Source organism: Mycteria americana, chromosome 8, assembly GCF_035582795.1.
Source record: "Mycteria americana isolate JAX WOST 10 ecotype Jacksonville Zoo and Gardens chromosome 8, USCA_MyAme_1.0, whole genome shotgun sequence".
Lineage (NCBI taxonomy): Eukaryota > Metazoa > Chordata > Aves > Ciconiiformes > Ciconiidae > Mycteria > Mycteria americana.
Genome location: NC_134372.1, coordinates 7,547,545 through 7,565,240, shown reverse-complemented (window position 1 = coordinate 7,565,240; position 17,696 = coordinate 7,547,545). Strand labels below are relative to the sequence as shown.

Genomic DNA, 17,696 nt, shown 5'->3' with positions numbered 1-17,696 from the left:
GCCTTGGCCCACAGGTCAGACGTCTCAGGGCAAGCGGGGAGGGAAGCGTCGGCGGCTCAGGGAACGCCACGCTTAGGACCCTGCACGCTCCGGGGCTTCCCAGCTTTTTCCTGGAGCCGCTGAGCTGGGAGGGGCCGAGCCTTCCCCATAAACCTGGCGGCTTAGCCCACATCCCTGGCAGATGTTGGGACGCTCTGCTTTGGGGCGGAGGGTGGGAAAAGGAGAGGGTGGCTCTTCCCGGAGGGTGAGGAGGAGAGCTCGGCACCTCTGGGCTTGAACTTGAGCACCCTCTTCTGCAGGAGTTTAAAGAAAAGGATCGTCGTATCCCGAGCGAGCCGTCCGGACAGCCAGGCAGGCGCAGGGCTGGAGCGGAGGAGAAGCTAGCCACTTTCTCCAGCGAGGTTTTTATGGGGTTCTTTATAAAGAAATAACACTGGCGAGAAAACACCAAGAAGCCAGGGAGTGTTTCTAGTGCTTGGGACGCTTGGTGAGCGGCTCTGGGGCTGCCGTTAATCACTGCGAGGAGCCCGTCCTGCCGTGCAGATGTGTTTGATTGGAGCGGCGCGAGGGTTATTTTCTTTTGACTGAAGGCAACCCAGCCCCGGCGGATTAAGCCCTTTGTGTGCGGGCGAGTGTGCCTTCATGGGAGCTGCTCCCGCAAAACCAGCTGCAGGGGTTTCAGGGACCATTCTCTAGGTCGGGGGGCTCTCCCGGAGGAGGGGGAGTCCTCCTGCTTCCGTGGCTCTGAGACGATGCCGGGACAGTAGCTCCCTTCGCAGGCAGCGCAGCGTGCTCCGGGATGGCCGTCTATGCCCTCACGGGCTTCTCGCTCGTCAGCCTGCTCAGCTTTGGCTATTTATCCTGGGACTGGATGAAGCCCAGTTTGGTGGCCGACGTGGCCACGGACCCCATGGAAAAATCGCTGCCTCCCGCCTTCACCAGGCCACCCCACATCATCTTCATTCTGACCGATGACCAGGGCTACCACGACGTCGGGTATCATGGCTCAGATATCCAGACGCCAACGCTGGACAGGCTGGCAGCGGAGGGCGTTAAGCTGGAGAACTACTACATCCAGCCCATCTGCACCCCGTCCCGGAGCCAGCTGATAACGGGCAGGTAAGCCAGCGCCTGCTCATACCTCACTTGTGTCCCCCCTTCTGTCCCTTCCTTAGCTCTGTGTGGCTTAACCCTGGCTCACCGCTAGACAGATGTGCCCCGGTGTATTGGCAGATGATGGAGATCCTCCAGAGAAAGGCGTCTTGCTGGCTTTCTCTAGAAGGCTTCCTGGGTAAACAGTTGATTTTGCCATGGGATAAACAGTGGCACATGGCAAGGCCAAAAATGCGGATGCCATTGGGTAACGGACGTCACTTTGGGAGAGGGTGGTCCCTGGCCATGAGGTCCTTTGGTGCTGGGCAAGGAGCTGTGTCCCCAGGCAGTCCTGTGCTGCTCTCACGCTGGCCCCTGGGGATTTGCTGCTGGGCTGTGGGGTCGAAGGATTGTTCTCCCCTGCATCTAAGAGTCCCTTGGACCGTGCTTTTCCTGCTTGTATGTTTAGTGCTGCACTGGCCAGGGCAGGCTGGATGCTGGTCCATCACCCTCTCCCACGGTGGCACAGTCGGTGTCCCCTGATCCTGGGCCCTTCTGCTTCCTGGGACAGATGGGGCTTTCCCTGGAGCAGGGCTGGCAAGTCAGCACTCACCGTAGGAGGCAGATTTCATCAGATCATCTCCTGCTGAGGAGCGGGCCCCAGGGAGGTGTCTATGATGTGGTCACCTACTGCCTGGGGGTGGTGGAGCCCACCGGGGTCCGGGCAAAGGCCTCTCTTCTCTCCTGATGGCTCTAGAGGGATCCCAGGCATCTCCGGGGTGCGCAAGGCAGGGGAGGACAGGGATGCACGGGTGGATGCACGGGTGGATGCACGGATGCACCCAGTTGGAGCACTGCAAACCCACAGGCATCGCTACACAACTCTTGCTTGTGCTGCCCAGCCCTGGCAGAGGCCAGCCACCTCCCCTGGGCTGGCAGCCGTGGGGCCAACTGCTGGTGGCATCCTGGGAGAGCAGCCCCGTGTGCTTTTGAGATGTCTGCTGAGCCCCCTCTCTCTTTTTTTGCATCTGCTTTTGGTACTTTTGGATGGATGAGGAGCTTCTTGTCTCTGGCATGGAGCTTGCTCCCTGGGGTTGGGCTGGGTGAGCTGCATGCCTTTGGAGACGGAGAGCTGCATTTGGACACGGAGAGCTGCATGCATTTGGGGTCTCCAGCACATAAAATGCCATCACATCCCCACCCAGCACCGCTCCCCATCACCATTGATTCCTCCTGGCTCTTCCCCGGCAGGTACCAGATCCACACAGGGCTGCAGCACTCCATCATCCGCCCTCGGCAGCCCAACTGCCTGCCCCTCGACCAGGTCACCCTGCCCCAGAAGCTGCAGGAAGCCGGCTACTCCACGCACATGGTGGGCAAGTGGCACCTTGGCTTCTACAAGAAGGAATGCTTGCCCACCCGCCGGGGCTTTGACACCTTCCTGGGCTCCCTGACGGGCAATGTGGACTACTACACCTATGACAACTGCGACGGGCCAGGCGTCTGTGGCTACGACCTGCACGAAGGGGAGGACGTGGCTTGGGACCAGAGCGGGAAGTACTCCACCTTCCTCTACGCCCAGCGCGTCAGCAAGATCCTGGCGTCCCACAGCCCCAAGGAGCCCATCTTCATCTACGTGGCCTTCCAAGCGGTCCACACGCCTTTGCAGTCTCCCAAGGAGTACATCTACCGCTACCGCTCCATGGGCAATGTCGCTCGCCGCAAGTATGCCGCCATGGTGACATGCATGGACGAGGCGGTGAAGAACATCACCTGGGCCCTCAAGAAGTATGGTTATTACGACAACAGTGTGATCGTGTTCTCCACCGACAACGGTGGGCAGACCTTCTCCGGGGGAAGCAACTGGCCGCTACGGGGCCGCAAAGGGACGTACTGGGAAGGGGGAGTCCGTGGCATTGGTTTTGTCCACAGTCCCCTGATCAAGCGCAAGCGCCGGACCAGCTGGGCACTGGTTCACATCACGGACTGGTACCCGACTCTGGTCAGCCTGGCCAGGGGAAACCTGAGCAACGTCCCAGGCCTGGATGGCTACAACATCTGGCCTGTCATCAGCGAGGGCAAGGAGTCACCACGAACCGAAATCCTGCACAACATCGACCCCCTGTACAACCACGCCAAATATGGCTCCTTGGAGGACGGCTTTGGCATCTGGAACACAGCTGTGCAAGCCTCCATCCGGGTCGGGGAGTGGAAGCTCCTCACTGGTGACCCAGGGTACAGTGACTGGATCCCCCCGCAGACCCTGACCAACTTCCCGGGGAGCTGGTGGAACCTGGAGCGTCTCACCAATGGCCTGAGGAAGTCCGTGTGGCTTTTCAACATCACCGCCGACCCCTATGAGCGCTACGACCTCTCGGACCAGCGCCCAGATGTGGTCAGGACCCTCCTGATGAGGTTGGTGCACTACAACCGGACGGCCATCCCGGTGCGGTACCCTGCAGAGAATCCCCGGGCTCACCCGGACTTCAACGGCGGTGCCTGGGGACCTTGGGCCAGTGAGGACGATGCAGAGGAGTGGGAAGGCGGTGGGGAGCCCCTGAAAAGTAGGAACAAGAAGAAGAAGTGCAAGATCTGCAAGCTGCGCTCCTTCTTCCGCAAGCTGAACACCAGGCTCATGTCCAACCGCATCTGACGGGAGACTCCCCCAGCATCGACCCAAACTGGCCAGGGTGGAGCTCCGGACGGCAGTGCCGCGGGGTGGGAGCGAGGGAGGGGGACAGACGGGGAGGTGGCCAGCACCCTCTTGCTTTCCCTTGCTCCAAGGTTCGCCCCAAAACACCCCTTCTTTCTGGCTGGACCTGTGGCAGGAGGACATGCGGGACCCTGGGGTGGCGATGCCAAGGGGCTGGCCAGCCTTGGTGGCTCTGCCTGCAGGTTGTCCCTCATCGTTTCCCTGTATACACGTGCTCCTGACTTTCTGTGTGCTGCCAGGCAGCCTGCCTTGTTTGCTCTTGCTCTGGGACCTCGAGGGCCTGCCCCAAGCTCGGGGCCACAGCGTTTCCCTATTATACTTCTTTGTGGAAGGATGGATTCCTGACCGTGGATGTCAGACCTGAGACCGCCAAGGCTGGACTCAGCCTTGCTGCTACAGGGACCTCACGTGGGGCCATGGCTTCTCCTCTCTGCTGGCCTGGGGGGCTGGGAGCAGCCCCGGTGAGGAGCTATGGCCCACGGAGACGTGGCTGGATGCACTCAGAGGACAGATGTTTCTCCACGGCCCCACATTTGGGAGGCAGGTTTGCCCCAACCTCTGGTGGACTTCACATGGGTCAGCCACCCAGCAGACCCTTTCATCCACAGTTCTGCCTGACCAGACCCCCCAGGTGCATGGCTGTCAGCACCTATATGTTCCTCCCCATGCATCCGACCAGCCAACCACCCCAGCTGCCCCTTCCCAGTGCTGGGGCTGTCCCCATCCCCACGTCCCCGCTGCTGAACCTGGGGCAGAAGGAAGATCTCAAGAAGGTCTCTGCAGAGGCTGATGTGCTGCTCTATAGCTGCAGGACTTCGAAGCCGTGGTGGGGACAGGGACAACTCCCGCCTGCCAGCGCCGCACCGCGTCCCCTCGCCGCAGATGGGCACCGCTCTCCCAGCAGCGTACGCGTGGGGGGGAAACACCTCCCCATCATCCGCCTGCCATGGGGACCCAGCCCGTGCGATTGCCAGGGGCCAGGCAGCTCGGGAGCCGGGGCAGCCAGCAAAGCGCCGTGCCCCCACTGCTTCGGCGGGGTGCGAGCGTGCGTACGTGTGCTCGGAGGAGAGCTGGCAAGGATGAAAGAGGGTAAATAGCTTTAAAAGCGTTTTGGATGCATGGTGCATTTCCATTTACACAATGTGTTTTACATTTCTCCCCACAGGTTTCTCTTGGTGCAGCGTGTGTAGGCGAAGGCCCTGCTGTGAATTTTGAAAATAGTTATTTTTGTCTCTGGAAAATGAGGCCCGTTAGGACTTGTCAGCTCTTGGATGAGCAGTGTGGGCTTTTTTTTTTTCCCCTTTTTTTTTTCCCCCTTCTCTCTCCCTTGCAAAATAACATTCATTTAAAATCTGTCATTGAAAGATGTGACAATTGGCAGCGTGCACACTGAATACCTTTCAGCGTGCTTTCAAGCCCTGTGTGTGAGAGAGGGACGGGGACGGGAAGAGAATGCAATGACACGTTTGTATTTCTTTTTTTTTTTTTTTCTTACTCTTAGCTGGATTATTTGGGGGAATTGGGATTTTCTATAGAAACAAAGAAAAAAAACCCCAGCTGACAGCGAGGCAGGATAGAGGAGGCCTCTTGTAGCGATGAGAAGGAGTTTGCAAAGCCGGAGCGTGGCAGTGTGTGCGCCGGTCCCAGCTGCTCCACTCACGCCCATCACCGTGCCGTCCCGTCGGCCCCCCGCATCCCTACGGGCGTGTCCCCTGCCATGGCATCAAGGACAGGTTTCACAGGGGAACTCGGCTCCTCCGTCAGCCCCATCTACATCCCCGGCTCCCTTAGCACATCGCTCCATGGGGACCGGGCCCCGCGGCATCACCCCGGCCGAGGCGAGCCCCGGGCGGATGCTGCACACCCTCGAACTACCTCAACCGGCCGGGCTGGTCCCCGGGATGCGCGCCGCCGGTGTGCCCGTCGGCAGCGGGACTGCGGCGCCGGCTGCCATTTGGCAAAGCCAACGGGTTGCTGAATATAAAGCAACGCTTTGCTGAAGAAGAGGAGGCTGCTGCAGGCTGAGCCGGAGCCGGAGGAGGGCAGGGGGTGACGGCTGCGGGGGGCTCGGGCACGAGTCACGGCAAAGGGGGAACCAGTGCTGGAGGGAGCGGGAGAGCGGGGCTGGCCGTGGGGCGGCGACAAGGCTCGGGAAACAGCTTTCATTTCCATATTTATATAAACGCATCCAAGTTTAGTCCTTCTTTTAATTTTTTTTTTCTTCAAAAATGGAAATTTCCATGAAAACATGTTCAATTTTTCTCCCTTCAGTTTTACTAATATCCCCGTGAAAAGGTTCATCTGGTCTTGCTTCAGTTCCAGTTTCTGCTCTGCTGGGCCGATGCCGGGTTCGCGCAGTCAGCCTAGCCATAGCGTTGGGTCTGCGTTCTTTTTTTTTTAGTGAAAAAAAGTTGCATTCTGAATTTTTACAAAAAGAAACAGTTGAAGGAAAGTCTTAGTCCCCCAAAAGAAAGAGGAAAACTAGGCAGGAGCACCTCTGGGTGCTCGGAGAGCCTCCAGCCCGAGGACAGCAGTTGTCCTTCGTCGCGTTTCCAGTCCCACTGTATCTGAACGTTGGGGTGGGAAGGGGCAGGCGGTGGCCGCTGCACGGGCTGCCCATCCCACCACTGCTCATTAATGCTCTCTGTGGGGAAAAATGCAGCAACGTGCCAAAATCCCATGTTTTCAGAGAGCTGAAGCCCCTTGGGAGCGCCTGTGCGCTCTGGCTGCCAGGGGGTTAATGCAGCCGGTGCGATGCTGCTGAGCTGGCGGTGGAGCTCCCTGCCTGGCCCTGGTGCTGCACCCGGGAGATGTGCTTGCAGGGACAGGCTGAGCGCTCCCCTCCTTCCCAACCGCCCTTCAAAGAGCCGAGCAAGGCCAAGGCTGCTCCAGACCCCGGGCGGGAGCTGGGTGCAGGATGGGGCCCTGCGGAGAGGATGGGGGTGGGGCAGGGGGATGCGTCTGGGGCCAGCGGGGCTCTGGGCTGGGGGGAGGCGAGAGCGGGGTGGGATGGAGGGGTAGTGGCTGCCTCTCTCGCGTAGGGATGGACCGGCTGCCTCCACCCTGCCGGCTGGAGGGAGTTGGGATGGGGATGGGATGGGGATGATGGAGTTGAGATAGGTGGAGATGGGGAGGGGGATAGGGTGAGGATGGGGATGAGGATGGGATGGAGTTGGGATGGGATGGAGATGGGGTGGATAGGATGAGGATGAGGATGGAGGTGATGGAGTTGAGATGGGTGGAGATGGGGAGGGGGATAGGGTGAGGATGGGGATGAGGATGGGATGGAGTTGGGATGGGATGGAGTTGGGATGGGATGGAGATGAGGGGGATAGGATGAGGATGAGGATGGGGATGGGATGGAGTTGGGATGGGATGGAGATGAGGGGGATAGGATGAGGATGAGGATGGGGATGGGATGGAGTTGGGATGGGATGGAGATGAGGGGGATAGGATGAGGATGAGGATGAGGATGGGGATGGGGATGGGATGGAGTTGGGATGGGATGGAGATGAGGGGGATAGGATGAGGATGAGGATGAGGATGGGGATGGGAATGGGGATGGGATGGAGTTGGGATGGGATGGAGATGGGGGGGATAGGGTGAGGATGAGGATGGGGATGGGGATCAGTCAGGCAGGATTGGGGGTACCTGGGAGCCTCTCCAGCCCCACAGGCATCTTCCACCTGAGAGAAGGAAGGGAAGCAGCCCAGTGGCCGGAAGGGGAATGGATATCTCAGCAAACTGCCGTGGTGGGATGGTGGCAGGGCACCCTGGGCACCTCATGCCAGGGAGAGGGTGCTCTGGACCAGGGGCTGTATCTCATGCCAGGCAGTCGTGTCCTTTCTCCTTCCAGGGGTCCGAGGACGTGTGGTTTTGCAGAGGTTTCTCCCCCCGGCAGAGCCAGCGTGCGATGGCCTCAAGGAGCCGCACGGTGCCTGCTGGGGGTCCCCATGATCCATGGCCATGTCCACAGAGGGTCCCTGCCCACAGACGCTGGGGTTGGGGAGAGGGTGGCCCTGGGGACACCCTGATGTCGGGGAAAGGGTGGCCCTGGGGACACCCCATCCCAGCCAAAAGCAGTTTTGTGTGGCCACAGAAGCGAGTGTTGGGGCCCGCAGGGACAGGGCACATTTGCAAACACAACCCTAAATGTAAATCAGCTCTCCTTACCATGGTATTTATAATCCTTATCTAAAAATAACCCCAAATTCAGCTTCCCAGAGGACAGCAACTGAGCATCCCCCAGACCCCAGCTTGCGTGTGAAACTGTCCCAGTAATTTTGGGATCTCTGCAATATGTAATTCGCAGCCCCGCTGGTTTTGCATGCGAGGCACTGCTGCAAGCTCCCTGAGGTCCATGCAAGCCCTGTCCCCCGGGAGGAGGGGGGACCTGCCACAGCCCCCCGGGGACACGCTGGTCCTCCCCAAGCCTCCTGGGGCAGCTGGCCGTCCAGTGCATTTGGGGTTTGGCATCAGACCCCAGTTGTCCATCCTGGGGCAGTCCCACACTGGGATGCAGAAAGTAAGTATCTGCAGGTAGAGCTGGAGCAGGCGTGGGGAGAGCAGGAGGCATTTCTGGAGAGGCAGCCCGGTGATGGAGAGGAGCCGCTGGGGATGAAGGTCTCCATCAGGCGGCCAGACCCCAGCATGGCAGCAGGAGAGCAGCTTGGCTCTCCAAGGCCCTGCAGGAGCAAATGTTGGGGTGGCTGGGAACAGAGACATCAGCCGAAGAGAGACATCTGAAGAGGATCCTGAGGCCCCTGGGAGAGGTCTGGGACTGCTCCCCTCCCCGGGAGCTATTGGGAGAGCCCCCGGCCCGGAGGGGGAAGGTCCCCCCCAGAGCTCCTGCTCCCCCTGGGTTGTCCCAGGCACCGGGGAGCGGAGCCACGCAGCGGTTCCCGCTTGGGAAAACATCATTGGCAAAGCAGAGAGTGTTCAGCACCCAGGAGCCCGACACCCCCTCACCCTCAGAGAGGGAAAAATGCCAAGGAAAAGGGAAAAAAACGGAATAGAGAGGAGGGCAAGGAGGGAGAAACCCTTCCTGGAGAGCCGCGATGGAGCCAGGGACCCCACAGGGGGCTTTGCCATCGCCCCTGCCCCTGCCCCAGGCGAGGGGTTCGGGGTGCAGAGGTCAGGGGTGCAGCGTTCCTGGGGGCAGGCAGGGAGGGATCCCTCCTCCCGGCTACAGGAGCACGCAGAGTCACGCGTGTGACGCTGAACACGCGTGCCGGCGTGGGGGTGGGCAGGGGAAGGGGTGACAGGTCACACTGTGGCGCCCACGGGGACACGTACGTTAGCGCAGGCGGGAGCGAGGCGGGGGCACGCAGCTGCCCACGGGCATCTGTGGGTCTCCGGCGTGGGGGGCTGCCGCCTGCAGGGCTCTTCCTCTCGCCCTTTGGCTCCCAGGGGCTGCTAGGGGCTGGCAGCAAAAAGCCAGAGGAGGAGAGCACTCCCCCGAGCATCCGGCTGCACCGGCCCCGGCAGCAGCCCCCCGCCTCCCGGCATGGCCCCGGGGATGGCGAATGAAGCCCCCTTTTGCCTGGGAGCGGGATGGGGAGGAGACGTGCATGGGCAGGGAGGCATTTTGGGGACCGCCGTATCCCCAGGGCACAGATCGCGCACGTGCATCGTCCTCACCCCAAGTGAGGGTGTGCTCTGCCCGTGCGGTGGCATGGCCAGGGTGGGTCTGGAGGCCACCAGCCCTTGGGAACCATCGCCCCGTCCCCGTGCCCGTGGGTGGGAATCGGGTCCCTGGCCTGCCACCAGAGCCACAGGGTCCCCTTTGGCTGGGCCACGCAGGAGCGGGAGGCTGGATGTGGGGATGCAAGGTGGGGATGAAGGTGGGTAATGGTGCAATTAATGGAAAAGCCATTAGACCTTTCTCCTCCTCCCCCTCTTCTTCCTCACTCCGCCACTTGCTGTCCTCCTCCACTTCCACCTCCTTTCTTCTCTCCCTCTCTCCGCTCCTCCTTCTCTCTCTCCTCTCAAAGATTTCTCCCTATTTTTGTCTGGTTAGAGCCTTTTCTTTTCCTTTTAACCCTTCCATGGCAGCCTGAAAGGGAACTCAATCCATCTCAGCTGCCAAAGGCAATGCCCTCCCTGCCAGCGGTGGGAGCCCCTTTTCCCAGGACGGTGGAGGCTCCTTCTGCTGCAAAATCATCCAGAAATGGGACAAAAGCTTAGGAGAAGGCTCTGCTGGGGGGGTCAGAAGGTGTGAGGGTGCAAGGGGTGGTGTAGGTGGAGGAGGGGGTGCTGGGTCCCCAGGGGTGCCGGCAGCAAGGTGGGCTCAGAGGGAAACCGCTCCCCCGTGGTCGTGGACCTCGTTACTCCACTTTTATTGCCCTTTTTGTGCTTTCTTATGTTACAGGCAGCAGAGGGGTGGCTCAGCAGCAAAAAGCCCGAGGAGGGGGGATCGGACCTTCCTCCTACCCCCACTCTGAAATCCCCCCCTTTCCGCCCCGGCTTGGGCACCGCAGGGAAACAGCAGCCCGGGACACAGCCTGTTTGCTCCCTCTCTAGCTGTGCTTTAGGCCAAGCCGCTCACCCCACGGCAGGGGGGACCCGCGGGACCTGCTTGCCCGCCAGCCCCGGGGCCCGCGGGGAGAGCCGGCAGGCAAAGGGGGGAGCGGGGAGCGGCTCCCCGGCGCAGCCAGCCCTCCCTGCAGCGTGATCGGGGCCAGCCCCCCCGGGGAGCCCGGATGGTGGCGGGCCGGTTTGGGGACCTGGGGACCTGCCATGGTTTCTCCAGCTTCTCCTGACACACTTCTGCTCCATCTGCTCCCACCCGCCCCAGCGTGTCCCCCGTCCCGCAGCCCCCCGGCCCCCGGAGGGATGCCGCTGCAGGCACCAGCAGGGTCTGTATTTTGGGGGGGGAGCAGTTGCTGGGGTGACAGCATCCTCCTGCAGCATGGAAACCACGGTTTCCATGGAAACCCTTTTTGCCCCAATTATTCTACCACTGCCACATCCTTTAATTTGCCTTTAATATTTGCATTTTAGACTTCCCCCCCGCCCCCCGCCCCGCAGCAGCCGGGTGACCCCCGGGCAGCTCCCGGGGCCGGGTCCCCAGCAGGGCCCTGGTCCCCACGGGTGGGCGGCGGGTTTGGGAAGCGGTTGCCCCGGCAACAGAAGCAGGGCGTTTCTGGCAGCGGTGGTCGCCATGGGGACGGGGATGCTGACGAAGGCTTGTGAAGCTGAGAAGACAAATTGCCCTCATCATTATCTCCGGGCTTGTCAATCAAACATATTCCCTTATTTACCTCGGCGAGGAGAGAGCCCCGGGAGCACACGGAGAGGGAGGGAGCGAGAGGAGAGCTGCTTGCCCCAAACTCCGCACTGGGGAGGGAGCATTTCCAGCCCCTCGGGATGGCCACCATCACCTGCAATCGTTTCACCGAGGAGTACCAGCTCTTCGAGGAACTGGGCAAGTAAGTTGGAGATGGGGCTGGGATGCTCGGAGCCGTGCCCCGTCTGGGGAAGAGCCTCAGCGGCGCCGGGAATGGCCGGAGCCCGGGGAAAGGAGACGGGCACGGAGCAAACGCACCAGGGAGTGGTGGCGAGGACTCGGGTTAGGATGGGGGCTGCCAGCCCCAGCCCTGCCCACTCCGTCCGTTCCCGGGCTCAGGTGGCTGCTGATGGGTGCTCGGCCAGGGGCTGGGGTCACCCCAGGGGGGCTGGAGCTGCCCGGGGAGAGGGCGGCTGCCCCTCTTATGGAAAAGCTGCTCCCGAAGGAGGATGCTGCCGGCTCCCCCGGGAACTTCTCCAGCCGGGAGGAGGGACGGGACAGCCCAGGAGCAAAGCCAGAGCGGCAGGCACCCCTCACCTTTCTTTAGGGAATTTCTCTGTGCAGATTCACCGGGGTTCGGCTAGTCCCACGGGAGACTCAGCCTGCCTGGCAGCCCCCGGAGAATCCCGGCGGCTCTCGGACAGACCCGGGGTGTCTCCCACCCCTGCTCCTGTCCCAGCACGAGTGCCCCAGGGGTGAGCTGCAGCCCTGCCCGACCTGGCGCTCCTGCCGAGAGGGCTCAGCTCGGCGGGTCCGGGTGTCATCGCGTGTGCCTGGATCAGGGTGCGTGTGTGTGTGCATCTGTGTGCAAACAGAAACGCCCGTGCACGGCGAGGTGATCCTGGGGGGCACTGAGCACCCCAGGGGGAAAGCAGGAGATTTCAGGTTCTCTGTGCAGGGCAGAGGGATGCTCTGTGTCTCACCGAGCGTGTGGCTGTAAAACGGGTGCAAAAGTGAGCAGGTGTGTGCTTGTGTTTTCGCTTCTGTGCCTTTTTTTTGGAGCTGGCGTGTAAATCTGGGGCGTGTGGCCACGTTGCCCTTGGAGCAGCTCGGCGACGCGGTGGCAGGCTCGGGGTGCTGTGCCGGGTGGTTGGTGCCTGCGCTTCAGATGGGCAGCCGTGTCCACCCGCAGGCACGGACGCTTGCTCCAGCCCCGCAGCCCCGCAGCCCCGGCACAGGGCAGCCTGCACCGAAACGTGCGCCCGCACGCGTGGGCGTGCAAAACGGGGGCGAGGGAGAAAGGAGAGGACAAAGATGGAGAAATCGAGAGGCTGAAACAGGGGAGGACTTTGTGCCAGGCTGAACGTCGCTAATACTCCCCGTCCTAACGGGGGGACCAGGTTGCTGCTACAAAATGCAGCTCCTTGGAGGCGAGCAGACCCTCGGTCCCAGGATGTGCACGTCCGTCCCCTTGGCGTCGGGGTGGCTGCGATGGGCTGGCGGGGAGCAGCAGGTCAGGGAGCAGGTCCCTGCAGCGGGGACAGTCCCAGCCGGTGCTGCGGGCGGGGGGGATGGGCACCTGCCGGGGTGCTGGTGGCAAGGTGGGGTTTGGGACCTGCTTTTTCCAGAGGTTTCTCTGCTTTTCTGGGCTCTGAGGCTCTGCAGTGGTGGCAGGGGGTGGGCAGGGGGTGGGCAGGGGGTGGGCAGGAGAGGCAGCGGCTGCTGGGTGCCTGCGGGGAGGCTGCTGGGCCCTGGCTGGGCAGACGCGGCTGCGGAGATGTCGAGGGGAGCTTGCAGGCCAGCCGTGATGGGGGAGGACCGGGAGGGCTCCCGGAGGCGTTTGGGGTGCGATGCTTTGCACCGACACGGCAGGCTGAGCACCCAGACTCGGGGGCTGCCCGCATCGCCCGGCACCACGGTATAAAACCACCTGGACAGATGCATTTTAACACATTCACGAATAAAGGAGCAAAGCTGGAGCAGGGGCTCGCCAGCCCCCCGCCAGCATCGCGCCCCAGCCAGCCCGGCCCACCCGACCTCCCGGGGTGACGCAGGGGCAGCATGGCTCGGCCGGCGGCTCGGGGCAGCGTCCCCAGCTCGGAGCATCCCACAGCTTTCCCCTCCGCTCCGGGGGGAGCGGGTACCCCTGCAGCACTGAGACATGTTCCTGAGGTAGGGGCTTCACTGGGCTGGTCACAGCACCGCGGAGCCGGTCGGGGATTTTCCACCAGGATGGTTTCCAGCACATCCTGGCACATTCAAAAATCAGCGGTTTCCCGTGGGGAAATTTCCGCTTTGTGGGCTTAGAGAGGGAAACCAGGATGAAGCACCGCACCTCTGCTCTGCTGCGGCAGCCGCTCATGCTGGGAAGCGGCGTTCTTCCCCCGGCGAGATGGTCCCGGTGCCGGTCGGGGTGGGGGCATCCCGGCAGGGGCGAGGCAGGGCGGGCAGCATGGCTCTCCCCGACCCAGGACCCGAAGGGGAGCGGCATCCCGCAGGGGCTTGGAGCAGAAAGGCTCCGTCTTGAGTTTGTGGTCCCCAAGGGACTGGGACGGGCTGCTGGGGGGGGGACACGGGGTGTCCCTGAGCCTGGCTGGCAGGAGGGGAGGTGCTGGGTGCCAGGCTGCTGTGCCCACCGTGCTCCTTTGCTGTCTCCTCGTCTGTCACCCATGCTGACACCCAGGCAAGCCGGGGGTTTGAGGTGCCACGCACCCAACGGTAGCACTGCGACAGGGCTTTGGGGGGGCACAGAGATGGGGAGGGGGGTCTGCAGAGCCTGTCCCGTGGGGCACAAGCCCTTGGCACATCCTTGCACCTCCCAGGCACGGGGAGGGCATCTGTCCTGAGCGGGGGCCGTGAAGCTGCGGAAAACCTGCTCCCACGGCAGCCCCGGCAAAGCCAAGCAAGCGAAGGGCTGCCCCGATCCCGCTGCCGCCCCGTGCTTGCAGGAGGGGACCGGGGCGAGGGCGGGGGGGACACGGGGAGAGGATCCTGCCCACGGCCCCCTGCAGTAGGACAAACTCCAGCAGCTCCACGGGCGCCTCTGAATCCGCCCCCGCGGCAGGTTCAGGGAGAGGCTGGAGACAATTACTGTGCTGAGCAGTACGATCAGTCCCTCCGCTCCCAGAGCGGCGGGAGAGGGGTTTTATTAAAAAGGAAAAAAAAAAAAAATATGGAGGAACAAAAAATCCCCAGCCCACACGCTTCTCTCTAGAAAGGAGATAAAATGCCTCGGAGGAGGAGGAGGTGTTGAAGAGAGGGAGGGCGGCAGCAGCGCAGCCGGGCGCTGGCAGGGAAGGTGTGAAAAAGGGAGAAGCGGAGCATCCCGGTGGCAGAGCCGCTGCTCAGGCTGGCGGGGGGAGGCTGTGGGGACAGGGCACGGGGGACACGCCTGGCCTGGGGGACCCAGGGACAGGGGCTGCGGGGCTGGGACCCAGCAGCGCCAGGGCTCGGGGCTGGAGGGACAGGGCTGGCTTGCTGGGCTGCGGGTCCAGCGTCACCCTGAAATGGCAGCCATCGGGAGGGACGTGGACACGGCCCCTACCCATGGCCCTGCGGGTGATGTACGCATCCGGTGCTAAAACTGGGACGCGCTGTCTCGTCTGGGATGAAGGCCCCGTCTCCGACGCAGGCAGAGGTGAGGGCACCCGGCTGCCACCGGGGTTGGGGTCGGCCCCATCCAAAGAGCCAGCGCCCCGGGAGGGAAGGGACCCACGCCGCTGCCCGTGGCCAGGGAAGAGGACACGTCTCCTTCCAGAGGGGTTTCTTGCACCAAGATGGGGCCGAGCTCCCTGCCTGGCACCCCCTGCGCTGCTCGCGCTGCCCCGCGAGCCCCCGGTGCGGGGGGGGATGCCTGCATTTGTGGGGAAGGAGGTGCTGCATTTAGATGGAGCCAAGGGGGGATTTTTCCCTCAGGCTGGGAAGATCCCACGTGGGGCTGGGAAGCACGGGAGCAGCCTGGCACGGGGAGCAGAGCCCGTGAAATGCCCAGTGGGGTCACACACCCAACGTGGGGGGGTCCCGGCCAGTGCAGACCCCTTGAAGGACCCGACTGGGACTCAGACAGGGCTATGGAGAGCATGCTGTACCCCGGGTGTCCTGCACCCACACCCAGCGCCTCGTGTCCCTGCCACCCTCTGGGCTCGTGGGGTCTTGCTTGTGCTTCACGGAGCACAAATAGACGTTTGGTTTCTGTTAAAAAGGCCCAGAGGAGCCAAAAGCCACAAATGCAGCCGGGGATGTGAAACCCTGCACTCTGCCGGTGCAGCGCATCCCGTCCCCGGCCGCTGCATCCCGCTTCCCACGGCTCCCCCTTCCCCACCATTCGGTTTAGCTCAAATAAATGGGTGAGCGAGTGGCTGTGGGCACTGGGACCAGCAGTGGCCAGGGGTCCCCAGCCTCCAGGGACTCCCAGACACCTACGTCCCTCCAACCCCACGTCGGGTCCCGCAGCGAAACCCTGGCGTAGAAACCCCGAGCCGGGGTGGTGGGCACAGGGACTTCCCTGCTTGCCGTGCTCACTCCTGCAGGCTTTCCTGGCACTGCAAAAGCAGCACACGTCTGTAGGAAAAAAGGAAATTCGGGTGGCAGGGACCCACAGGAGCCCCAAACCCCCGGCAGTGCGGGGTTCCTGGCAGGACGGGGGGAGCAGCACCGCGGGGCTGGCGACGGCTCCGGTCTCCCCCACCCATGGCAAGCTGGATACAAAGCGTTTCTCCCCCTCTTTCCTATTAATCCCCCCCAGACTACCGGGATGTTAATAGCTGGGCTCTTCCAGCAGCCAGGGTTAAATGGCAGGATGGGGAGGCCGGGAAGTGCCGGGATGCTGTTCCCCCGGCTCTTGCCCGGCACGGGCCACGAGCGATGCTCTGCACGGCGACGCTGGGTGCGTGGGCTGCCGGCTCTGCTGGGGCTCCAGCCCCATCCCTCCACACCCCGCCGCTCGCCTGTTCTCCTAAAGATCACATGCAAACCCAAATTGCCCGTCTCCACCCGCCCCCACCGGTAAAATCAATTATCCGCCGCCGCTCACCAGCCTGCGGCCTTTTATTCCTCAGCAGGGAGCAGGAGCGGGGCGACGGGGAGCAGGGAGAAGGTGGGGCGGGAGGTGGGATTGCTTTTGATAGTTGTTATTTTAGCGATTGGAGAGGTTTGGCAAGAAAGGGAACCTGGTACAAAGGTTGCGCTCAGCAGGGCTGGAGCGTGCATGTGCCGTGCATGTCTGCAATGCCGCAGCTCCCAGCATCGCGCCAGCGCGCTTTCAGTGCAACGAGCTCGCAGGGCTCGGGGTATGGGGCACGGGGGCAGAGGGGCTTCTTCGGAGGGTCCCAAGCACCCGTGCTTGTTTGCCTGCCGGGCTCCAGGAGACCCCTGCGTGTTGGTTCACGCGTGTGCAAGCCGCAGCATCGCCAGCCCCCGTCCTGCTGGGCTCCAGTGGTCCTTGCTTGCAGGGTCCTCTGGGCTGTCCCTGCTTGCGTGAACAGTTTTGCAGCCGGGGCAACCTTGCACCGCTCACTGCACCCACGGCTGGTGCTTGCACCCTCTTCTGCAAAGCGCTGCTGTGGTTGCAAGGTCTACAGCACGCACAGACACACGCACAGACTAAAGTGAAGTGGCCGAGTGCTGTGTCGCAGCTGCGGCCATCCTGGTGTCCCTCGGGAGCCAATACTGCTGGTAAATCACTGCCCCTTCTCTCCCGGGGGACAGGAAGGGCAGAGCCCGGGAGGGCGAGGAGGAAAGGCGCACGATGCCAGGGGTGTCCCAGGGGAGCACGGAGGGGCGAATCCTGCATTCATCCTCAGGTCTACTTGTGTCTGCCCCTATCATCCCCCGAGGACAGGGGTGCAGGGAAGCTCACCGAGAGCCCTCCGTGTTTCCTCCAAGCCTGTTCCCCATCCGGCACCCATCCCCGTCCCCATCCCCGTTCCTGTCCCCAACCCCATCCCCACGGCTGCCCCTCGCCCCGCAGGCACATCAGGGCTGAGCCATGCCCTTGCCCACGCCGAGCTCTTCACCTCTCCCTCCGGCTTCTTGTCTTCCCAGGGGCGCTTTCTCCATCGTCCGGAGATGCGTGAAGGTGTTGGCAGGACAAGAGTATGCGGCCAAGATCATCAACACCAAGAAGCTGTCTGCTCGAGGTAGATGCTTGGGGGGTGTTTTTGGGGAGGCAAGAGGCGAGCAGGGTTTGCAGAGCGGGGAATTTGTTCCCTCTGCACGGTGCCGGGATGATGCCTTTGATGTGCGGCGAGGCGGGGGGGTGTTTGATGTGCAGTGGGGGACCCCCTTATCCCGCCCTGTCTCCGCGGCGGTACACACCGAGCTCCTTGATGGATGGGGCGAACGTCTTGGTGGCTGCTCACCGCATCCCGTCTGACGGCGGGGATGCACCCACAGCTTGGCTGTGCCAGGGCTCTGGGGGGCTCCTGGACCCCAACCTGCCCGGGGACCTGCAGGACCCCATTTCTCTCCCCGAGACCCCCACCACCACCCTGCACGCCATGTCAGAGCAAAATGACGGTTACAGCCTTGCAGCAAGTCAAACTGCTGCCGGCCTCGGGCGCTGGGCAGCACAGTTATTTTGGGAGCATCACCTCCCTGCGAGGGCCCCCGCTGACCCCCCCCAGCTCTCAGGGGCTGTGGATTTCCTTACCCATGTACCTACAC

General features: G+C 62.6%; 2 protein-coding genes across 2 annotated transcripts in view; both read left to right on the top strand.

Moving 5' to 3' along the window:
* The first annotated feature begins 761 nt into the window (after nt 1-761).
* On the top strand, nt 762-3,745 carry ARSI (arylsulfatase family member I). The gene is made up of 2 exons (XM_075509853.1): nt 762-1,119; nt 2,344-3,745. Exons 1-2 carry the CDS (start codon nt 800-802, stop codon nt 3,743-3,745), a joined length of 1,722 nt encoding a protein of 573 aa, XP_075365968.1. The 5' UTR covers nt 762-799.
* Nucleotides 3,746-11,173: 7,428 nt separating this feature from the next.
* The window catches only part of CAMK2A (calcium/calmodulin dependent protein kinase II alpha), a 33,130-nt gene continuing 26,607 nt past the window's right edge, over nt 11,174-17,696 (top strand). Inside the window, exons 1-2 of the mRNA XM_075509436.1 lie at nt 11,174-11,235; nt 17,076-17,170. Of these exons, the coding sequence (XP_075365551.1) occupies nt 11,174-11,235; nt 17,076-17,170 (157 nt within the window). The remainder of the gene's footprint in view (nt 11,236-17,075; nt 17,171-17,696) is intronic.